The following is a 24,622-nucleotide window of genomic DNA, read 5'->3' as shown; positions in this document are numbered from 1 at the left end:
TGCAGCAGATCCAGCGCTGGGGGCACTGCAGGGGCTCCCTGGCCATTTGGGCTCCCCTGGGATTTGGGGTGACCCCCCGGGCCCCAGGATCTCCCTGAACACGCTGACACTGCCCGGGCACAGTGAGAAGGTTCAGACCCGGCTCGGGGTCCCAGCTCTGTCACCGGCCCCGCCCAGGGACCCCCAAACCCTCCCGGGACCCCCAAATCCCCCCCGGGACCCCCAGCCCCCCCCGGGGCTCCGCTGCCGGAATCACCGGGAGTGGTGTTGCCCTTTGAAGGGGAGTTTTCCTGGGAACCCAAAACAGGCGCCTCTTAAAGCGGCCATGGCAGAGAGAATCCCAAAAATCCACCCCGGGTGGGGGGAGGGGGGGGCAAAACATCCCCCAGAGGGGCTTGGAATGGGGGTCCCCTATAAAATGTCACCTGACGGGGGTGATGAGGTGCTCCCAGCACAGCCCAGTCACTGCCAGTCCTGGCATCCCCCTGGGCCCTCTCTGCCTTCCGACCTTTCCCGGCTCCATCCCCGCTCGTCCCGCGGGCTGCGAGGGGTTCGGGAACGGGGCAGGAGGAGGAGGGAGGGAGGAAGAGGCGGAGCGGCCGCGGGAAGCGGGAGGAAGAAGAGCAGAGGAGGGAGCGGGCGGCTCCAGCGCTCCCTGAAGCCGCAGCAGCCCCGGGACCATCGGCCCCATCCCGCAGGTGCCCGGGGAGGGGGAGCTCGCCCCAAATATCCCGGGTTTGGGCTCCCTGGGCTTGGGGTTTTTGGGGGGATGTTTGGAGCTGGCAGGGCTCCAAAGGCGAGGCGCAGATGGCCCTCGGGGGGACATGGGGGGGTCCCCGGGAGGTGGTTTTGGGGGGTCCCGGTGTGGGCAGAGCCCCGGCGGGGCCGGGGGGACCCCGGGTTTGGGGAGCCCGGGAGAGGGCCGGGCTTTGGGGAGCCCCTGAGCGGGAGCCCAGAGACAGGAGAGCCCCAGGAGCCCAAAGCGGGGAGCCCGAGAGTGGGGGGAGCCCTGGGATTGCCAGGACCCCGTTGGGGGGCGCTGGGGCTGGAGGGGCGGGATGGCCGGGAAAGGGGTTCGGGGGTCCCGGGGCCGGCAGTGGCGGCTCCCAGGATCAGCCCTGGGCCCCCCATGGCCATAACAAGGGCTGGGAGCTGTACAAATAGCATTAGCAGCAAATTAAAAAAGATGGATCCCTTAGGCTTAGCCTGAGAATGGTGCTTTTCAGAGTGGATGGGGTAAATTAAAAAACAAAATAATCCTTAATTGTGTCAGAATTAAAAATGACATTACTAGAGATTTGTTTTCATATTTCTCCCTCCTTTGCTATGTTTGAGAGAAAAAGAAGCCAATAAATCTTTAATCGCATTAACTGATCCTTAATACAGAATGTCCTACAGAGAAGGAGAGATTTCTGTTCCCACAGGTATTTCTTGGAAAAGAAAGGAATGATTTTGAGGAATGAGGTTAACATATAGTAGAAGTAAATGCTGTATAGCAGTACTTGTGTCAGTCTAAAGTGTTTTGGTTTGGTTTTTTGGTGGTTTTTGTTTGGTTTTTTGGGATTTTTGGTTCCCTGTGGTTGTTTGGTTTGTTGGGGGTTTTTTTGTGGTTGTTGTTTTTTGGAGGTTGTTTTGTTTTGTTTTGGTTTTGGTTTGTGGTGGATTTTTTTGTTTTGTTTTGGTTTGGTTTTTTTGTTTTTTGTTTTGTTTTTTCAGGTTGTTTTGGGGGGAAGGAGGTTTTGTAGTCTTCTTTTAGTCATTGCCCGGCACTCCCAGTTCCCTCAGCATGGTTCAGTTGCCCCCAGTTTTATCCCAGTCCCTGCCAGAACCTCCCAGTTGTCACCAGTATGCATCCTGTCATTCCCAGTTGCTCCCAGTGTATTCCCAGTTGATTCTCAGGATGGCTCTGGTAGCTCCCAGTAATCCCAGTCAGGGTCCCATCACACCCACTCTAATCCCAGTATGATGCCAGTTGCCCCCAGTGTGATCCCAGTCTCTCCCTGTCAATGCCAGCATGACCCCAGTAGCCTCCAGTAGGATCCCCATGACTTCCAGTCTCTCCCAGTATATTCCAGTCACCCCAGAATGTTCCCAGTCATTCCCAGTTCCTCCCTGTTTGTGTCAGTGTGATTTCAGTCATTCACAGCCACTCCCAGTCAATCCCAGTATGAGTCCAGTCCCCCTGAATGTGATCCCAGTCTCACCCAGAGTGGACCCAGCTGCTTCCACTGTGATCCCAGCATGACCCCATTTGCTGCCAGAATACTTCCAGTTGTTCCCAGTTCCTCCCAGTATGATTGAAATTGCCCCCATTTGCCCCTAGAATATTCCCAGTCTCTCTCAGCAGGGACCCAGTCATGCCCAGTAGCCCCAGCATGGATCCATTAACTCCCAGTTGCCCCCAGTGTGGTCCCATTTGTCCCGTGGATGATCCCAGCTGTTCCCAGTGTGGTTCCAGTCACTCCAGTACAGTTACAGACACTCCCAGTATATCCCAGTTTCCCTCAGCATGCTTGTAGTCCTTCCCAGTCACTCCCAGTTGCCCCAGTAAGATTCTGGCTGCCTCACAATGATCCCAGTCTTTCCCAGTTTCTCCCAGTTTCCTCCTGTATGTTCCCAATTTCTGTCAATTGCCCCAAGTGTGTTCCCAGTTGCTCCCAGTATGATTCCAGTTGCCCCAGATGTGGTCTCAGTCCCCTCAGCATGGTTCCAGTACATCTAGTTGATCCCAGCTGCTCCCAGTGTATCCACATTTTCCTCCCAGCATGGGCCCAGCAGCTCCCAGTAATCCCCAGTCAGGATCCATTCACACCTGCTATAATCCCAGTGGCTCCCAGGATGATCCCAGTCGGACCCGTAGTCACTCCTGGTGTGGTTCCAGTCACTTCCAGGATGATCCCAGTCACTCCTACTGCAATCCCAGTCACTCCCAGTATGAGCTGTTGCACCCAGTCACCCCCAGTATGACCCCAGTGTGGATCCAGTGACCCCCAGTATGACCACAGTCACTCCCAGATACTCCCATTATTATTGCAGCCATGCCCTGAGTGACTCCCTGTCCCTCCCACTGTGTGCCCAGTTGCTTCCAGTTGCCCCCAGTGCAGTCCCACTCACTCCCAGTCACCCCCAGCGTGGTTCCAGCTGTTCCCAGTGTGGTTTCAGTCCCCCCATTATGGTCACAGACACTCCCAGTATATCCCAGTTGCCCTCAGCATGCTTGTAGTCATTCCCAGTCACTCCCAGTTGCCCCTGTAATGTTCCAGTTACCCTAGTACAAACCAGACCCTCCCAGTGATGCCAGTCCTGGGATCCCCCACCCCTCTCTGCCTTCCCCCCATCCCAGATCTCCCGAGAGGAGCCCCAAGGGCTGGAAGTGCCCAGCCAGGGTCCCCAGCAAGGCCCAGTTTGGATGTGCAGCCCCCAGTTTTCCCAGTTTGGATGTGCAGCCCCCAGTTTTCCCAGTTTCCCTCTCCTTTTCCCCAGGCCGGGTTCCCCCTGGCCCCAGGGGGTGAGAGCAGCTGAGAGCCCCGCGCTGTCCATCCCGACCTGTCCTGGCTCCATCCCCGCTCCTCCCGCGGGCTGCCAGGGCTTGGGGAACGGGGCACCCGGGGTGTGCCTGCTCCTGGGAGAGGAGGAGGAGGGCTGGGACAGGAGGGATGGGGGAGAGAGAAGGGATGGAAGTAGGAGAAGGAGGTGGGGTTAGCCATGTGTAGGAGGAGGGATGGAAGAGGAGGGGCAGGCAGAAGAGGAAGAAGAAGAAGAGGGACAAAGGAGGATCAGGGAAAGGAGAAAGAACCATGAGGTTGAGCACTCCCTGAATTTGCAGCCCCCACCCATGGGATCATCACCCCCCATCCCACAGGTGACTAGGGAGGGGGAGCTGGGCCCAGATATCCTGGGGGTTCCCTGTGTTGGGTTTTTTTTGGGGGGATGTCCGGAGAATGGAGAACTCCAAATCTGAGTGGAAAATGCCCCTTGGGGGGACATTGGGGGGTCCCAGTGGCAGCTGCTGGCAGAGGCAGCCTGGAGGAGCAGAGCCCTGTGTCCCCCAGGAGCCCAAAGTGGGGAGCCCAGAGAAGGGGGAGTGCCGCGATTGGTGGGACCCTCAACAGCCTGGAGAGGGGCAGGGGGGACTCCTTGGACCCCCTGGACCCCAAAGCAGAGAATGAGGGGAGAAGGGGCCCTGGGACCCCAACAACACCCAGCATCTCTAAGTAGAGAGATGAAAAAGGTGGGAACTTTTCTGATTCCTGGGTGGGGCAGGGGCGCAGTCAACATAGGACCCCCAATACAAGCGTGACCCTCAGCACCTGGGACAGGGACGAATACCTGAACACCAAAGGGGAGAGAGCAGAGACAGGGAACTTCTGGGAGATATTTTCTGGGCTGAATCTTGGTGTTTGGAAGGTTTTTATGGACCCCAGATGCCCGATGACCTCTAGAGATGGACTTAAACAGAAAGACCTTTAAACTCAAAGTGCTCATCCCTTGTTTTCCGCCAAACCAGGATTTCCCATTCCCAATCCTTCGACAGATGGAAGAGAAGGCTGCAAGGAAGAGGAAGATGCCCCAGGACAGCCAGGCAGGTGAGGAGGAAGTCAGTGCCCCTTTCTCCCTCTCTCCTGCTCCATATCCCAGCCCATCACGGCCCCCGGGTGCAGGACAACCCCACTGCCAACAGTGTCCTGCTGGGGATGAACTGAGGGGATCTCCTTCCCCTTCCCTCTGGCACAGAGGCAAATCCCATCCTCTCCTTGTCCTTCCTCCCCCAGACAAGGAGCTGAGGATGGAGACCAGGGAGGACAAATCCCCACAGCAGAACCTCCTGGAAGAGGCCGTTTTGAGCAGCTCCACAGTGCAGGAATCCATTGGGGAGGAAAAGCCCCAGAGATCCTGCAGGAGGAGGGGCTCCAAACCCATCCCAGGGGGCTCTGAGGAGGAAAGAGCCCCCCTGAGCCGGGAAGGTGGACAGAGCTTCAGCCAGGGCTCTGAGCTGGTCCATGAGCAGCTTCATGATGGGGAGAAGCCCCACAAGTGCTTGGAGTGTGGGAAGAGCTTCAGCCGGAGGTCCCAACTGATCAGACATCAGCGAGTCCACACTGGGGTGAGGCCCTATGAGTGTCCCCAGTGTGGGAAGAGGTTTAAGACCAGCTCCAATCTCCTCATGCATGAGCGGATTCACACAGAGGAGAGGCCCTTCCGCTGCCCCGACTGCAGGAAGGGCTTCAAGCAAAATGCCACTCTCATCAGGCACCGGCGCATCCACACTGGGGAGAGGCCCCACGAGTGTGAGCAATGTGGGATGAGCTTCAGTGACAGAACCAGCCTGATCCACCACCAGAGGATCCACACCAGGGAACGGCCCTTCGAGTGTGAGCAGTGTGGGAAGAGCTTCAACCGTAGATCCAACTTGATCCACCATCAGAACATCCACGCTGAGGAAAGGCCATACAAGTGTGGGGAATGTGGGAAGGGCTTCAACCAGAGGTCCCAGCTGATCCTCCACCAAATGAGCCACACTGGGGAGAGGCCCTATGAGTGTTCAGAGTGTGGGAAGGGGTTTAAGACCAGCTCAGATCTCCTAAAGCACCAGCAGATTCACACTGATGAGAGGCCCTTCCGCTGCCCCGACTGCAGGAAGGGCTTCAAGCAAAACTCCACCCTCGTCACCCACCGGCACATCCACACTGGGGAGAGGCCCCACGAGTGTCCCCAGTGTGGGAAGAGCTTCACCCGGAGCTCTCACTTGACCCAACACCAACAGAGGCACCAGTAGGGGAAGCCCTGTGGGTGCCCCAACTGTGGGAAGAGCTTTTTGTGGATCTCCAACTCCATCAGAGGACCCACGTTTTGCAGAAAACTGGTGACCCAAATTCATTGTGATCCACACTGGGAAGAGACCTGTCCCCTTCCCTGCCCCTGGCAATGATGTTAGGTGGGATTGAAGAATGTCAGGGTCTGGCCATGGCCCTGTCATTGTATTCAGTCCTACCTTAGGTCATTTGCAGGGCAGGAAAGGGACTCTCTCTCTCTCCCAAGGTGAAGGGTGTCCTTTCCAAGCAGGAGGAAAGACGTGTCTGGGAAGAGCCAGTAGATCTTCTTGTAGTTTTTCCTATATATAGTTTGTCTTATCCCTTCTGTTAGCAATATTGTTTCTGTTCATATTTGTTGCTTATCCTGTTGCAGTTCACAGTGAATTGTTCTTATCCCAGCCTGGGCTCTTTGCCTTTTGTACTTTCAGTGGGAGGCTGGAGGGCAGCGAGGGGCGGCACGGTTTTAGCGGGAGCAGGAAATTGGGGAATCCCATTCCTAAAGCCCGTCCCGGGGAAACCGAGCATCACAGCTGGTGCCAGCCCTGGCTGCCCTGGCAACAGCCTTGGGAGCGGGTCCCTGGCTGGGGGCTGTGGGAACCTCTTCCCTCTGGGGCCCAGGGACAGGACTGCAGGCAACGGCTGGAGCTGACTCGGGGCAGCTTTGGCTTGGATCTCAGGAATAGGTTTTTCCCCCAGAGGCTGCTGGGGCACTGAACAGGCTCCCAGGGAAGGCTCACAGCTCCAGGGCTCTCTGAGCTCCAGCAGCCTTTGGACAGCGCTGCCAGGCCCAGGCTGGGATTGTTGGGCTGTCCTGTGCAGGGCCAGCACTTGCACTCCAGGATCCTGATGGCTCCCTCCCAACTCAGCCCATTCTGGGATCCCTTCTGGCATCCCCTGGCCCTGGCAATGGGACTGCAAATGGTTGCCATGGCAAGGGACTCTGGCCCCAGGCCTGAGCTGGGATGCTCAAGAGCCCTGTGGGCAGAGGCAGTCCCAGCCATGCCATGGGCACATCCCAGGGCACCTTGGGCTGCAAAGGCACCCATCTGTCGCAGGCACTCATGGGGGCTCCACGGTGACACCCCAGGAGTGCCCAGGCTGCCAAAGAGCCGGGATGTCTCAGACACTCCCAGGGCTTCCTGTCCTGGGCACAGTGGGAGCTTCAGGCAAAAGCTTCATTTCTTCATTGGAGAATCTCCTGCTGCATCCTGAGGTGGAGAAATGACCCACTATGGATCCTCAAACCCCTCCAAGATTCCTAGACTTTTAAAATTCCACCTAAGAAAAAAAACTTAAAGTGGCTGGATCCAATCCTAGCCCCAGACTTTGTCAAAAGTTTATGTGTTAAAGATAGGGCAGGTGGAATTCAACCAAAATGAATTTTGTCCTACGGGAGAAACAATGGAATACTAGATACATTTTATAAATATAGCTATGACTGATTCAGATCTGGATTTGACAGAAAGATTCATTTACACCACAGAGTCAATAAAAAAAGAGCGTAATTTACTCCACATATAGGAGCTATAACAATTATTAGAACATACAGACCTAGGAACCAATTTTGAAGAAAACAGGACCCTGTTGGGGCTTTTTGAGGCCATTGCAGGCAGAGCCTCCTGCTCCAGCAGGAACTGCCTTTCCTGTGCCAGGCCCAGGGCAGATCCCGCTGCAGGAAAAGCCCCAGGCCAGCCCCAAGACAGGGAAGGGCTCGGGCACAAGTGCAGAGTGCCGTGCTGGGAGCTGTGCCAGGGAGAGCCTGAGGCACCAAAGGCACCTTGGCAGCAGCAGCTGCTTCCAGGCCATGGCCAGAAGCCTCCCTTGGCAACCCGGCCTGGTGGCCACCACTGCAGAGCTGCTGCTTCAGGGCTCATTTCTGCCTGGCCTCTGCCCCAGCCCACAGAGTGTCACCTCAGCCCTGACTCTGGCACAGCCGCTGGGCCTGAGCCCTGCAGAGCCTAAAGGTCACCTGTGCCCCCCTGGCTCTGGCAGCCCCTGGGGCAGGGGGGAAAGGCCAGAGCAGGGGCTGCCTTTGGCTGCTGGATGTGGGCTCCAGCAGAGACAAGGAGGAGTCAGGGGAGTGGATGGAGGGCAGTGAGCAGCCCCTTGTCCCCGTGCAGTCCTGGAATGGTTTGGATGGGAAGAGCTCTGCAGTGCTCATCTCATCCAAACCCCGCCATGAGCAGGGACATCTTTCAGCAGATCAGGTTGTTCAGAGCCCTGTCCCAGCTGGACTGGAATGTTTCCAGGGATGGGACATTGTCCACCTCCCTGGGAACCTGTCCTGGTGGATCACCAACCTCACCATCAAAAAATTCCTCCTTATCTCTCCTTATCTGAACTTCCCTTCCTTTAGTTTAAAAACACCACACTTTGTCCTTTTGGGACAGGCCCTACTAAAACCTTTATCCCCTATTGCATTCCAAATGAGCTGAGTTTCCATGGCAATGGCCAGGCCAGGTGACCCAGGTGTGGTGTCCCAGGGAGGGCTGCCATGGAAACAGTGGCCAGCCCTGACCCTTTCTGTCTGCCTGAGCTGCCTTTGGCCCTGGCAGTGGCGTTTGCTGCTGGTCCCGCGGCGCCTGAGCAGCCAGCGCGGCACAGGGCAGGTGGCCATGGCACAGCTCCCAGCAAGGGATCCCCTCTGCCTCTGGGCACTGACACCAGCCCTGAGCAAGGGGCCCAGGCAGTGGGCTCAGGGCAGTGCCCGTGGCCACAGCCCCTTGCCATGGCCCAGGCCAGCTGGGCATGATGATCCACCCTCACTCCTGGCCCAGGCCAGCCCTGCACTGCCCTTCCCCACTGCCTGTCTGCACACAAGCACTTCCAGGCCTCTCTGCATTGCCCTTGCCCTCACTCTGGGCTCACTCACACACCTCCCAACAACCCACCTGCAGCTTGGAGCTGCAAGGAGTTCAAAGCTTGTCTGGCCTTCAGCAGTTGGTCTAATTCTGCCTTCAGCCAACTCTGGATTTGTGTTTCTTGCAGAACTTCCTGTGTGTCTAAATCATTCCTTGCATGGTTCTGCCTTGGGGAAGGGGAACCTCCTTGGTGACACCTTGGCCTTGGCACACACTTGAGGAGATTGTCTGTTTTCACTGGGGATACTCAGGAGTTTTAGATTGCTTAAAAAAATAAAAAAAGAAAAACCCTATGTTGGCTGAGTGCCGCCAGTTTTTCAAGCAAAGCAGGTCCCAGGTGAGTGAGGAGAGACAGGATGGGGCTGGGGAATGTGGAGTAAGGTTGTCCACACTGGGCCAGAGCTCAAGGCACAGCTTCTCTGGGCAGGGCAGACCTCCTTGGGAGAGACTGTGGATCAATATCAGTCACTGAATGCGTCAGTCACCGCTTCTCTAAAGAGAACAGTAATAAAATACCTCCTTTCAAATAGAAATATGTATTTCTTTGAAGCTCTTGGAAACTTTTCTCCATAACTGCAGGAGGAAAACTTCCTAATGAACTGCACCAGAACAGAGGGAAATCAAGGCACAGCCATGGTTTGTCAGGACTTGTTTGATCCTAATGAGTCCCGTGGTGCATTTGGAGTTGAGCCCTGGAACCTCAGGGCCTGAGAGGAGATTGCACAAACCTTTCCAGGAGTCAAAGTCAGGAGAAATACCCAAAGTGTCTGGAAGCATTAATGGGTCCCCCTGAAGTCCATCCCCAACACAGACTCCTTATGGAGTCCTTGGAGGTGAGACTTGGAGGCCAGGATTGCACAAAAGCTTCTCAGAGATTCAGTGTGGGAGGGAAAATCCAAAGTACCTTAAACACCTTGAGTATCTCAAAGCATTAATGAGCCCCACTGAGTGTCAATGCAAAGCTCCCAAGGGACTCATTAAAGCAGATAATTGGAGGCCAATTATCACACACAGCACTCAGACTCAGTGTCAAAAAGTAGTTCCTTAATAAACTTTGAGTTCTGTGAAGTGCTAATGAGCCCCACTGAGTGTTGTTGCTGACTCAGAATCCCAAGGGACTTGTTAAAGTAGATAATTGGGGCCATGATTGCACAAACCTCTCACAGAGTCAGTTTTAAAAGGGAAACTCCAAGCACCTTAAAACAACTAAAATATCTTGAAGCATTAATAAGCCCCACTGAGTGTTGTTACTGATAAAGCCTCTCAAGGGACTAATTACAGTAGATAATTGGATTGCACAGACCTCTCAGAGATTCCAAGGCAAGAGCAAAACCCAAAGTCCTTTGAAAAACCTGTCACCACTGCCTGCAGTTCTCTGCTCTGCCTGGGGCCTGGGGACACTTTTCCTGTCCTGTCCCTCTGTGAGACCCATTGAAACTTCAAGAAACTTTGGAGTTGGATTCTGACTTGGAGCTCTTAAGTGGTTTCTTCATCTCCCTCTGATGTTCAGGGCCTCCTCACCAAGCCCCAAGAGGGTCATTAAAGTCCTTGTGCTGTGTCTCTGCTGCTGAGCTGGACTGGGCTCCTGGCACAGAGGCACCTCCTGGCAACCAAGAAAAGCTTCAAATACAGATTTCTCTTGATGAGCAGCTCTTCTCCCAGCCCAGCAGGGCTGGGGCACTGCCTGCAGCCACCCCGGGCACAGCACACAGGCACAGAGAGCTTCAATCACTCAGGGCTGGGAAGGGGCTGACAAGTGCCTGGGGGAGAATCACTCCCAGCCCTTGGCACAGGAACCTCTGGCTGCAGGACAATGCAGCTGCAGCTCCTGCAGTCCTCTCCTAAAGCTGGACCATCCCAATGCCTACAGACTCTGTGAGTACATTCTCTGCTTGTCTCCTGTGTAGAGCAGCCAGGGGTGCCCAGGGCTGTCCTGCAGAGCAGGGTCCTGCAGCCCAGGGCGCTGTGCTGGGGCAGGGACTCTGCTGCCTGCCAGGGACAGCTCTCAGCCAGCCCTGGGAGCTGCTCCCAGCACTAGGGGACAAGATCTGGGTGGAAGGAGACATAGCTGGTAAGGCTTGGAAGTGTTCTCCTTGTGTGGTGAGGATACTGAATTGTTCAGGATGGCTCCCAACATGGCATTAAATTGCAGAACATTCCCAAGCAGGTAATCCAGGGAGCAAAGCGAGGTAGGGGCTCCATAAATGGGGAAATCCTGCTTTATTAATCTACTGCTCTGTGTTGCCTGGATGGGAAATTGCACATAGACATTCATCTCTATGTTCAGGTTGAAAAAAAAGAGCCAAAAATTTTGTCTCATATCTTACTAAACCCAGCAGTGACAGAAATCAGCACAGGACCCCTTGCAGGCAGCACCAGAATCACTTTTCCAGCCTCCTCAGGGTTGCTCTGAGGTTGCCATCAGAGCCTGCAGAGCCAGAGCTGCCCCTGGGCAGTGCCTGAGCTGGGAGGGCTCTGCAGGGCAGAGCTGAGCCCCCAGGGCTGGGCTGGGCTCTGGCAGCACTGGCAGGGCCCAGCCCTGGGCACAGGGAAGCAGCTGCAGGCAGGGACAGCTCCAGGCAGCAGAGCCCTGGGCAGGCACTGGGGGGAAAGTGCCACCAAGCTGTGCTGGGATATTCAAAGTCCTCTCCAAACGGAACTATTCCATGATTACACTTTTTACAGATCCTCATGCCAAGACACCATAAATGGGGTGTCCCAGCTCCCCTTGCCCTGGGGAGCAGCTCTGGGCAGGGCAGGCTGGAGGCTGGGAATGAGCTGACTGTCCTCAAGCAGTGCCATGGACAGGACCCTTGGTGTGTCCTCAGGATGCCATCCAGGCTGTGAGCTGCCTCCAGGGGACACTGGGGACAGGAGTGTCCTTGGCCAGAGGTGAGGCTGACATTCTGAGAAAGGCTGAGCCAGTTTGTTCTGCTGTGGCTCCCTCTGCTCTCAGCTGTGTCAGGCTGATTTTCAGGGGAACACAGTGACTGCCCTTGATCTCAGAAAGGGCAGCTGGGGACAGATGGAGTGACAGAGCAGCTCCCTTCACTCTTCACTGAGTTATAGCCAATGCTCTTGCACTGCACATTTCTTTCTGATCTCCCTGGGCACAGCAGGAAAGCCTCTCAAACTGCCTTTGGCCATCACCATTCCTTAGTCCTGGGGCAGGAGAGGCTGCCAAGCTCCTCTGCCTCAGGAGCACTTTGGGCTGATGAAGTTCAACCCCAGGACTGGCCCCTGTCCCTGTCCCCATGACCCCATTGCTGCAGAGCAGAGCTGGCCCTTCAGTGTCCATGGGCAGAGCCCCTGCTTGTCACAGCCACGGGGCCAGATCCCAGCAGAGCTCCAGGCAGGGGGCAGCAGGAAGGGCTCTGAGAAAATGAGAATTGGGTGGCACAGAGAAGCAGGGGCAGGGCTGGGAGAAAGGGCTCAGTACATTGCTCAGCAAAGTCTCCCCTGACTTGTCACTGTGTCCTCCTTCAACAGGACTCCATGAGCAGAGTGAAAAAATGTCCAACAGCAGCTCCATCAGCCACTTCCTCCTGCTGGCATTGGCAGACACGAGGCAGCTGCAGCTCCTGCACTTCTGCCTCTTCCTGGGCATCTCCCTGGCTGCCCTCCTGGCCAACAGCCTCGTCATCAGCGCCGCAGCCTGCGGCCACCACCTGCACAGCCCCATGTTCTTCTTCCTGCTCCACCTGGCCCTCAGTGACCTGGGCTGCATCTGCACCACTGTCCCCAAAGCCATGCACAATTCCCTCTGGGACACCAGGAACATCTCCTACGCAGGATGCGCTGCACAGGTCTTTTTCTTTCTCTTCTTTATTGTAGCAGAATATTTCCTGCTGACCATCATGTGCTACGATCGCTACGTGTCCATCTGCAAACCCCTGCACTACGGGACCCTCCTGGGCAGCAGAGCTTGTGCCCACATGGCAGCAGCTGCCTGGGCCAGTGCCTTTCTCTATTCACTGCTGCACACAGCCAATACATTTTCTCTGCCCTTGTGCAAGGGCAATGCCCTGGGCCAGTTCTTCTGTGAAATTCCACACATCCTCAAACTCTCCTGCTCAGAGTCCTACCTCAGGGAATTTGGGCTCACTTTGTTTTCCATCTTTTTAGTGTTTGGTTGTTTTGTGTTCATTGTTTTCTCCTATGTGCAGATCTTCAGGGCTGTGCTGAGGATCCCCTCTGAGCAGGGACGGCACAAAGCCTTTTCCACCTGCCTCCCTCACCTGGCTGTGGTCTCCCTGTTTGTGAGCACTGCCCTGTTTGCTCATCTGAAGTTGCCCTCCAACTCCTTCCCATCCCTGGATCTGGCCCTGTCAGTTCTGTACTCGGTGGTGTCTCCAGCCCTGAACCCCCTCATCTACAGCCTGAGGAACCAGGAGCTTAAGGCTGCAGTGTGGAAACTGATGACTGGATGGTTTCAGAAACATTAAACTGCTGGCCTATTTCTGCAATTAATTTGTAATAAAAGTATTCTTTGATAATTCTTGTTGATTTCATTTTGGAGTTCCTCTTTGTTTGTTTTACTTCATAATTCTTAACCAGAAAGAAATGTCACTGTTTGTGCCATTTCTCATTTTATTTCTCTCGACCATCCCTGTGGCCACAGACTGTGTCAATGAGGGGCTGTACTCTTGGTGGCTTTAAAGGGACTCAAGGATCTGCCAGCCAAGTTTTCAGCAGAGATGCCCCTTTTGTTCCCTTCTCTGCAGCTGCAGCAGCAATGTCTGTGTGCAGAGCTGGGGGCAGATCAGGGCTGGCACAGCAGCTGTGCCCAGGAGCAGCAGCCCTTGGTGCTGCCAGTGCTGCTGCCGTGGCCCTGCCCCGCTGCCCTCCTGGCCCTGGTGTTGCTGTAGGGCCTGAGGGCTCTCGGGGCCGGGCACAGGGCTGGGGGTGGCAGTGCCGGGGCTGCAGCAGGGACAGGCCATGGGCACTGCTGGGGCAGCGCTGACGCCTCAGGGCAGGGCCTGGGGGCTCCAGGCTCCCTGCCCAGGCTCTCTCCAGAACACGCCCAGGCCAATGCTCAGCACAGAAAAGCCCCGGGAGCAGCCCCAGGCTGGCCCTGGGCAGGCTGGGGGCAAACAGCAGGGCTGGGGCTCTGCAAGGACCCTGGGGGAGACGGGAAGGAGCAGCAGAGCAGGGGCTGATCCATCCCCACTGCGCTGGACACCCCAGGGCAGCGTCCCAGAGCGTCCTCATGCACCTGCCAACAACATCCCCCCTGGGCAGCCCTGGCCTCTCCCCCAGCTCACACAGGGGCCACATCCTTGCAGACACAGACACGGCAGCACTGCCTCAGGAGCCCCTGTTTGCACTGCCCAGAGCAGGCCTCAGCACCCCCATGCTGTTGGTGTGGGGAGATGAACCTGAGGGAGCACAAATGCCATCAGCCCCTGGGGCCAGGAAGGGCTGGGCCACAGCAGGGAAACCACTCAGCTTTGGCGTGGCCTCTCAAGTCACACAGAGAGTTTGTTCCCATCAGCTCTGAGTTTCCTGTGCCACTGCAGACGTTGTTGCTCAGAGCCAGGGCTGCCTGGCAGCCACCCCCAAACTGCCCTCAGCATTTCCTTTGCTTCACCTTGGCTTTATTTACTCTGCCTGCTACAAATTTCTTCCTGTTGCCAACCCCTGTTCCCTCCCCTGCAAACAGCCCATCCCTGGTAGCCCTTTCCTCTCTGGCCCCACTCCCCATTGCAGTTCCTGAGTTGGCACCATGGGAACATCCCTTGGGGAGCAGGATCATCCTCCAAGGGCTTCAGGAATTGTCTGCAGGCTCCTGCAGTGCCTGGGGCTGCTCCCTTGCCAGAGGCACCCCAGGCCAGGGGGGCACATCTGGGCTGCTGTGTCTGGCTGTGGGGCTCCTGTTGTGGGCCATGAGGAGGAGCTGCAGAGGCTCTGCAGGACTGACAGGATGGGCTTTGGGGCTCTCAGGAGAAGCTGAGGGACCTGGGCTGCTGCACCTTCTGAAGAGGAGGCCCAGGCCTCATCCTGACACTGCTGCAAGGCTGCTTTCAGAGAATCACACAATCAGCAAGGCTGGAAATGACCTTGGACATTATCAAGTCCAGGCTGTGCCCTGACACTGCCTTGTCTCCCCTGAGCCTCCTCTTGTCCAGGAGAAACAAGCCCAGCTCCCTCAGCTGCTCCTCCCAGGACTTGTGTTCCAGAGCCCTCCCCAGCCTTGTTCCCTTCTCTGGACACGCTCCAGCCCCTCCATGTTGTTCCTAAATTGGGGGGCCCAGAACTGGACACAGCACTGGAGGTGCTGCCTCAAGCAGTGCCCAGCACAGGGGAAGAATCTCTGCCCTGCTCCTGCTGGCCACACTGTTCCTGATCCATAGGAGTGCCAGGGCTTGGATGAGGGACATGGTGGGCAGGGCCTGGGGACAAAGTCGAATTTCTGTCAGCCATGAAGGGTGTCTTGGGCTTTCTAACGAAACAAACAAACCAAACAAAGTTTATTCTATTCCATGTTTTGAAACCCATTTGGGGAAGTGTTTTTTCTTTATCTGTTGTATCTCCAGGAGGGAGGGTGCAAGTGCCTTTCTGATAACAAGCCAGCTGTTAAAATCGGGTGGGGCATTGATTCTTATCTCTGCTCACCCTCCCATCACCTCCATGGGGATCTCTTCTGTTAATGGGCCATTACAGCTCAGCAATGACATTGAAAAAATATTTGGGGGATATTTTTCTGATATTTTGGTACCAGTGTAGGGATATTTGGGAATAGTTTGGGAATGTTCTTGAGGACATTTTTAGGTCATTTTGAGAAGATTGTGGAAATACTTTAGGAACATTTCAGAAACATTTTAGAAACAGACTTTGAATATTTTGGGGGGAATTAGGAATATATCGGGGATATTTTGATGAAGTTGTTGGCATATTACAGGGACATTTCAGGAAAGTTTTGGGAACATCCCAGAAATATTTTGGTAACACTTTGGAGATATTCCAGGGATATTTTGTTGATATTTTGGGGATGTCTTCAGAGGATTCTGGGAATATTTTGGGAATATTTCAGGGACATTTCAGAAGCAGTCCACGCACATTATTGGGGAGTTTTGGGGAACATTTCGCAGACATTTTAGAAACACTCCATGAACAATTGTGGGAACTTTGTCAGAACATTTCAATCAAGTTGAAAAACACTCCATGCACATATTTTGGAATATTTTTGGGGAATGTTTCAGGGGATTTTAAAAACATGCCATGCACATTTTTGGGAATATTCTGGGGACATCTTGGGGGATTAGAGAAACATTACCCACTCATTTTTTGTAATTTTTTGGGAATATTTCAGGGACATTTTGGGCACCTTCTCCGCAGATTTTTTGGGAATTTTTTGGGAACATTCCCGGGGAATTTTCTCTCACCTGTCTCCAAATTACCCCAAAATATCCACAAAATTACACAAAAATTACCACAAAATATCCCCAAGATATATACTCACAAAAAGCCAAAATTATTCCAAATTTACCACAAAACATCCCCCAAAATTACACCAGAATTAGTTCAAAATATCCCCACAATTACCTGAAAACATCCCCAAAATTAGCCCAAATTATCCTCAAAATATCAGCAAAATTGCCTCAGAATTAGACCAAAATTAGCTCAAAATAGTCCCAAAATATGGCCAAAAATACCCCAAAATATTCCTCAAATTTGCTCCAAACTATCTCCAAAAAAACGCCCAAATATCCCCTAAGTTACCCAGGGGGGTCTGGGAGGAGGGTGAAAGGGAGAGGGAGAGGCAGAAATGGGCCTGGAGTGGCCCAAGGGGATTTTGGGGGGATCTGAAGATTCCCAAATGGGTCTGGGGGTGTCCCAAGGGGGTCTCTGAGGAGTTTAAGGGTGTCCCAAAGGGCTCCCCAAATGGGTGTGGGAGAGTCCCAGATGCCCCCAAAGGGTCTGGGGTGTCAGGGATGTCCCAAATGGGTCTGGGGGGATCCCAGGAGAGTCTTGGGGGTCCCTAAGTGTCCCCATAAAGGTCTGGGCCCCCCAGGAGGTTCCCCAAATAGGTCTGGGGTTGTCACAAATGGGGCCTAGAGGAGTTTGGGGGGGTACGAAGAGGGTTTTGGGGGGATCCCAGGGGAGTCTTGGGGCTCCCCAAATGGGTCCGGGGGTTCCCAAGTGTCTCCAAAAGAGTCTGGGCTCTCCCAAAGGGATTCCAGGGGGTCCCAGGTGTGTCCCAGGTGTCCCCAAAAGGCTCTGGGGTCTCCGTCCCCTTCACCTTGGGTCACCTGGGCAGGGGTTGGGCAGGATCTTTCAATCACTTGCTACACTTGGGACTTGGCCCCTGCTTGACAAAAAGGCTGATGGAGCTCACAGGCTCCTTCTGGAGAGCAGCTGGCCCTGCAGGATTCCCTGTGCAGGAGAGTTCCTGCAGTCACAGGCTTGCTTTTGATAAATATCATGGCCTGAGCATGGAGTTGGCTTTTTCCCTGCAGTGAATTTAATATTCTGGGTTCGTTTTCCAAAACTCTCTGTCAGAGATGGCTCACTGAAATGATTTCTCTGCTCCCAAGACATGCAAATTACTTTCTTTTGACATTTTTTTTTCCATTTCCCTCTTTGTTCTTTATACAAGACTTCGGTTTTCACTGTTGAGGTGCAGGCTATCCCAAAATATGCCAGGACTTTGGAGGAGTGGTTTTATGGAGATGATGGCTCTGGGCTGGGAGCCACACTTCCCAGCTCTGGCCCCAACTTTAGTACCTGCTCTACAGAAATCAACGTTTTCCCAAACAGACACCTTGGGTTTGGAGTTCCCCAACTTGAGGCCATCAAATGCTGCTCTTCAGAGCCTGCACATCTTCCCCCTCAAATCAGATGGAGATAAATGGATCAAATATTTCCATGAATCTCTTTCAACACATCGCCTCAAAATAGAAAATCTTACTTTCCCTAAGAGAATCTATTACCAATTAAGACCTCTTTCCCAAATTGAAAATAATCTGATAATCTATAAAAAGGGGTTTTTTTCCAAAGCAGAGCCCTTTAAATTTTGTCAGCACTACCACTGATAAGAAAAAGATAAGAGATAAGAGATGAGAGATAAGAGATGAGAGATGAGAGATAAGAGATAAGAGATAAGAGATAAGAGATAAGAGATAAGAGATAAGAGATAAGAGATAAGAGATAAGAGATAAGAGATAAGAGATAAGGAAAAGTTCAAGAGAAATGACTGCAAATTTTCTGAATCATCATGGATTCAAATGAACTGGAACAAGATTTGGTGTGAATGAATGGCCCACTAAACTTCCAAATAATTTTTTGCTGAAAAACAGACTTTCTCTTTAAAATACAATTACTTTTAAAAAAATTAAAGGAAGGGAAAACTGACAAAACTAAGACCTGTAAAACTTTCAATGACTCTGTTGTCTGAGCTTTCCATTGGATTTATCCTTCAATATTATTTATCTTCTCCAAAAGATCAGCACAGAGCCTCCCAGCAGCAGTAACCTCCTGTGACACACAAAATTATGTTGCAATCAGGAATTCTTTCAAGGGCTGCAGCCCAAGCACGTACGTGGTTTCAAAGGAAACAGTGCAATTCAACTACCTACAGGTACTAAACAGAGCTGTGGGGTTTTAATTGTGGGACACTGTGATGGCAGGAATAAGACCTTTCTTACATGAAAGGAGATGGAAAAGGATACTGTTTAAAAATGGTGATGAGTACTTTGAGAGATCAAGCTCTAAGTGACTGTGGTATTTGACACCTTGATCAGAGCTATATCCCCTTCAGATAATCTGGAAAATCTTTGAGGCTGATTATGGGCTGTGATAAATTCATCTGAAATACACTGTTCCGACATTTAATACTGATAAAATACTGATAAAAGTCATGTAATGAAAACAGTATTGAAGAAGAAAACTGCAAAATCATCAGAGACAAGCATATGCCCCTGCAGAAAACTGAGAAAGTTCTCAAAGGTAAAAAAACTTTACTGACATGGGAAGAAATAAAAACCAACTTAATTCAATTTTACACTCTTGAATGGTTCAAATTCAAAATTCAGAGTATAGGTTGGAAAATCAATCAAGAAAGTCTGTTCTGGTAAAACTCCTGGAGTTCAACAAGCATCTAGAGACTTTCAGCAATCCATCCACAGGTTTTGAAAACCAATCCACAGGGACTGAGAAATCCAGAGACAAGTCTGTTCCAGTGGCTTTGCAGCCTTTGCTGGGAAATCCATGGCCAGCCCCAAGACCCTGCAAGACCCAGTTATCAACCATCTAAAATTCACACCCTCAACTTGCAGCTGCTCATTTCCTCAGAAACTGAGTTCATTTCTCTTCAGTGCATGCACAGACAGTCATGGCAATGAAGCATTAAAGAGAAGAATATCTCCCAAGGACAATCAGACAAGTCAAAACCATTGCAGAACTCCAAAGTGAGGAAGTGCAGGCTGGTGCCCTGAGTCAGGCTGGCTGCTTGTTGGGGGTGAGGTTTGCTCCTTTTTTACTTTAAAGAATTTTTTCCTCATATGTTACCAAGGAGACTAAGTGTTGGATACATAAAGAGTACTTGACCAAAATCAAAGAGATGGCGCAAAGCTCGGTTGGGGAGGTTTTATCTTATCTGTTGTAACTCCAGAAGGGGGTGGGGGGGAGGGGGGGGGCTAACTCCCTTCTCTGATAACAAGCCAGCTGTTAAAAACCGGGTGGGGTATTATCTCTAATCTCTGCTCAGTCTTTCACTACCCCCATGGGAATATCTTCTGTTAACGCACCATTAAAGCTCAGCAATGGCATGACACATTTCATCACCCTATTATGAGATGCTCTACCACAGAGCAGAAGGCAAACCATTTCTGCCGAGATAAAAAAGAGCCGCAGGTGTCATCAGGCACTCTGGTGTTCCCATGAGACTCCCAAAGGAAGTCTGGACCCACTTCAGGACCCCTGGCTCCACAGGACCATCTCTGCTTCCAACAGGACACCTCTGCCACTCCAGGAGGGCTGACTTTGGACTGTTTCCAACGCCTTGACTAACAGGGTGTCAGGTTGTATTTCTGACTCTGTCAAGTTTTAAGTTGTTTTGTTTTGGTTTTGTTTGTTTGTTTTCTGAGATTCCTTGTTTGTTTGTTTGTTTGCTTATTCTTTTCTACTAAAAGATTTGTATTTTTAATATCCCTAGTAAAGAACTGCTATACCTATCCCCAAAATCTTTGCCTAGAGCCTTTTAATTGCAAATTTACAATAATTTGAAACGGAGGAGAGGGGGCTTACATTCCAAGGGAGACTCCAGTCTTCCTTGGCAGATCCCTGTCTATTCAAACCAAAACAGAGCCCAAGTTCCCTGAAGTATGAGTTGGAGCAGGAGAGTGTTGGAAGTTCGGTTTGATCCTTTTTTATTTACTGATTTTTTTTTCTCCATAAGTTGCTAGGAGACTAAGTACTGAGTCATTCTGGGTGCTTGACCAAAATACAGAGGTGGCCAAGAGTCAGGAGGGGGAGATAACGTGAGTTTTGAGGCAGGAAAAAGGACAGGGCTGGGGGCAGCTTCCCTCTCTTGCTCTTGGTGTTGGGGAGAGGACAGCCAGGCTGCTGCTTGCTGTGGGAGGAGTTTGCTGCGACCACCAAAGTGCAGTCCTGTGAAATCTGCCAACCCCTGCTCATGTGCCCAGGAATTCTGAGCTCGTCTCCCCCTGCCCTGCTGGCCCAGCCCCATCCCGCTGCCGCCGTTTCTTCGGCGCTGCCTTGAGGCTTTTTGCTGCTCTGTGACCCCACACTGCCCTGCCCTGCTGGGACATCCCTGCCATTCCAGCTGCCACTGCACAGCTTCTGGTCCCATCCACCAGCCCGGGATTTTTTCCACTCTTCCAGCTTGGTGCTCTCAGGGTCCCAAGAGATTGGACTGCCCCGGGCTTTGTGAAACAATGCCTCCCAAGGTTCCTGGTTGTGTTTGCTATTAATGCTGTAGTTGTTGTTGTTTGTTTGCCTTGTTATATATACTAGTAAAGAACTGTTCTTCTTAACCTCATCCCTCTGCCTGAAAGCCCCTTTCCTTTTCTAAATTAGAATAATTTGGAGGGAGGGGGTTTGAATTCTCCATTTCTAGGGAGGCCCTGCCCCTCCCCAGCAGATCCCTGTCCTTCAAACGAAGACAGCCTTCCATGTGTCCTCAGTACTCCTAGCATGCATCCTTGTAATTCCTTCAATCTGCTCATTTAGCACAGTCCTGGTGTTCTGTTAGACCAGGAGACCTGTTAGAAATATCTGTGTAGTTCTTGGCTTTCACACTTATATCTTGGCTTTTGCAAATTTTTTTGGCACATTGCAGTTTGTAATCTCTTTTAAACTGCTTTTGATATAGTCTAATTTGTCACCCTTTAGCAGTTAATACCCTAATCCCTGTGGAGATTGCATATTTCAGTGTGATAAATGTATTACAGTTTATGGTAGTGCAAAATATTGAAATAGAGTATATTACAAAACTATAAATATATAATATAAACGCAATAATCATAAAAATAAATATAAATATAAATACAAATACAAATACAAATACAAATATAAACAACAACATAGATATACTATTTAATAGACTATATTATTATTAAAAAATTAAAATGTGCTAATTATCTTTGCAGAAGTGACTATGGTTGGGAAATAATGACTGATGCCTGTATTTCTGTAACTGACTGACAATAGTGAAATGGCTAATGTTGATTCAAAGAAAAACGTCGACTAAAGTGTCTGGATGTTAAGATAACATTGAAAAAAAACCCAGGCAAGTAACACAGAAAGAGCCAGGAGGAATCCACAACCAACCCTTTGGCCATCAATAACTGCCAAATCACAGACCAGGTGGCCTTGAGAGGAAATAAAACACAAAAGTCTCAAAATCACATCTGAATTATGGCACATATTTTAGGAAGATGAGGTCAGGGGTCGAACTAAGCTAAAGAATTGCCAGAAAATGTGCACACAAAGGAATATTTAAAAGTGTATAGTCTTCATGAATATGCATTTGACCAATAGTCTTGGGTTGCAATGCAAGATGGAACCAAAATTTTGTATTCCATTCCCATCTGTTAAAACCAGGTGGGGCAGTGTTCTTTATCTCTTCCACAACCCATCCTCCCTCCAGGGATTATCTTCTGCTAATGGGCCATTGATGCTCACTGCATGACTGATAAAAGTAAATCATCCCATTGGGAGATGCTCCTCCCACAGGGAGGAGCCAAGCATTCCTACCTGGATATAATCTGACATTCACCACACAAGAAGCAGCCTGTTTCACTGGATTCCCAGTGGAGGACCAGACCCATCTGCACCACCACTGGACTTTCCGAGGAAAACTATACCCTTTTACAAGATCACTGCTTCAAGAAAAGCACATCTGTCACTCCAGGACGACTGCAGCCACCAACACCCTGACTAACTGAGTGTCAGGTTGTATTCTGACTCTGTCAGTGTTTTTTTCTTTTTGTTTTCGACTGCATTTTTAGTTTAACATTTTACTTTAGGCTGCGATGAAGAGGAAGATGGCCCAGGATATCCAGGCAGGTGAGGAGGAAGTCAGTGCCCCTTTCCCCCTCTCTCCTGCTCCATCTCCCAGCCCAGCACGGCCCCCTGCTTCAGGACAGCCCTGCTGCCAACACTGTCCTGCTGTGGATGGACTGAGGGGATCTCCTTCCCCTTCCCTCTGGCACAGAGGCAAATCCCATCCTCTCCTTGTCCTTTCTCCCCCAGACAAGAAGCTGAGGATGGAGACCAGGGAGGACAAATCCCTGTGGGAGAACTTCGTGGAAGAGGCCGTTTTGAGTGGCTCCACAGTGCAGGAATCCAACAGGGAGGAAAAGCCCCAGAGATCCCAAAGGGGGAGGGTCTGCAGACCCCTCTCAGGATGCTCTGAGGAGGAAAGATCTACCCTGTGCCAGGAAGGTGGTCAGAGCTTCAGCCGGGGCTCTGAGCTGGTCCATGAGCAGCTTCATGATGGGGAGAAGCCCCACAAGTGCTTGGAGTGTGGGAAGAGCTTCAGCCGGAGAGACCACCTGATCAGACACCAGAGGATCCACACTGGGGAGAGGCCCTATGAGTGTCCTGAGTGTGGAAAGAGGTTTCACACCAGCTCAGATCTCATCAAGCATCAGCGGATTCACAGAGAGGAGAGGCCCTTCCACTGCCCCAACTGCAGGAAGGGCTTCAAGCACAACTCCAACCTCATCAGGCACCGGCGCATCCACATTGGGGAGAGGCCCCACGAGTGTGGGGAATGTGGGATGAGCTTCATCCAGAGCTCCCACCTGATCCGCCACCAGAGGATCCACACCAGGGAACGGCCCTACAAGTGTGAGCAGTGTGGGAAGAGCTTCAGCCGCAGATCCCACTTGATCCGCCATCAGAACACCCACGCTGAGGAAAGGCCATACAAGTGTGGGGAATGTGGGAAGGGCTTCAACCAGAGGGGCCACCTGATCATCCACCAAATGAGCCACACCGGGGAGAGGCCCTATGAGTGTTCTGAGTGTGGGAAGAGGTTTCAGACCAGCTCCCTTCTCCTCCGGCACCAGCAGATTCACAGGGAGGAGAGGCCCTTCCGCTGCCCCGACTGCAGGAAGGGCTTCAATCGCAACTCCCACCTCATCAGGCACCGGCGCATCCACACTGGGGAGAGGCTCCATGAGTGTCCCCAGTGTGGGAAGAGCTTCACCAGGAGCTCTATCTTGACCCAACACCAACAGAGTCACCAGTAAGGAAATGGCTTTGAGAGTGCCCCAGCTGTGGGAAGATGTTCATGTCAGTCTCCAACTCCATCTTATATCAGACGATCCTCATTTGGCATAGCCCTGGTGACCCACATTCCCTATGATCTGCAGTGGGATGACATTAGTCTGTTTTTTTTCTTTGGTGGTCTCAAATATTCTTTGATTCATCTTTATTCATTTAAACCAGAGAAAATTTGGTAAAACTCAATAAATTCCTAAAGGTATCTAAAGCCTTATTTTTTACTAGAGAATTTGAGATTCTGGAGGGTATGTTGGAGGACTTGGGGGTTGTGGTGGTATTTCGTGTGATTGTCTCCATTTCTTCGCACTCAAAGAGACAAGAGAATTTGATCTGTTACCTCAAAACCACTCAATAGCACTGAATACTACTCAATCCCACCCCAAAATTACTTGATTCCACAGCCCCTCAGAGTGGGATGGACTTGGAAGGGGATTGGGCAAAGTGTGCTGCAAATCAGGAGGGGTGAGATGGGCATTGGGTGGGGCAGGATTGGTGGGAGGGGGTTTTGGAGGTGTGAAATGGGGGAAATAGGGCTTGGGAAGGGGGTCTTGATGTGCGGCGGGGGCGGGATGAGTTGGTGTTGAGACTGGGGAGGTGGGGTGGGGTCTGGATTGAGATAGGCCAAGTTTGGGACTGATGAAAGGAAGGGGAGCCAATTACTGAGTGAGTTTTTGGATATTTCACGTTCCTGAAGAGATTTTGGGGTATCCCATGTTTCTGAGGCACTTGTGGGGCACTCCTCAACTCTTTTGGGGGTTTCCTGAGAGCAGCTCCCTGCAGCCCCATTGCCAGGGGTGGTTGCCTTGGGCACCAGCTCAGAGCTGCAGCCACAGTCCGTTGCCTCGGTGCTGGAGAGCAGAGAAATGATGAATGGCCCCAGACATCTCCAGGGTGTGTTTGGGGGCCAGGGCAAGATCTGTGTAGGTGGGGCCATCACTGCCCCAGCCCCAGCCACTGCAGCCTCTGCTCCAGCCCCAAAGTGGCTGCCAAGCCCCTGGCACCCCAAAAACCCGACCTGTGAGAGGGGCCAGAGCAGGTGAGACTGCGACACAGGTGTGACACTGACACGTCCCATGTCCCCAGAGCTCCCAGCAGCTGAGATGGTGCTGGATCCAAGGGTGACTGTGGATCTCCTCTCTTGCTCTCTCTCTTTCTTCTCCTGACTAACCTCTTCTAAAAATCTGGAGAACTGTT

At 52.1% G+C, this 24,622-nt stretch overlaps 1 protein-coding gene across 1 annotated transcript; it reads left to right on the top strand.

Annotated features, from left to right (window-relative positions):
- Positions 1 to 12,186: 12,186 nt before the first annotated feature.
- LOC310918268 (olfactory receptor 14J1-like) lies at positions 12,187 to 13,119 on the top strand (the record flags this gene model as incomplete). Its single annotated transcript, XM_083877123.1, has 1 exon — positions 12,187 to 13,119. The coding sequence occupies one exon, from the start codon at positions 12,187 to 12,189 to the stop codon at positions 13,117 to 13,119; it is 933 nt and encodes a 310-aa protein (XP_083733249.1).
- Between the last annotated feature and the right edge of the window lie 11,503 nt (positions 13,120 to 24,622).

Source organism: Zosterops lateralis (genome assembly GCF_965231275.1).
Source record: "Zosterops lateralis genome assembly, chromosome: 23".
Lineage (NCBI taxonomy): Eukaryota > Metazoa > Chordata > Aves > Passeriformes > Zosteropidae > Zosterops > Zosterops lateralis.
Note: the sequence above shows the minus strand (reverse complement) of the source record. Positions and strands in the feature narration are given on the sequence as shown.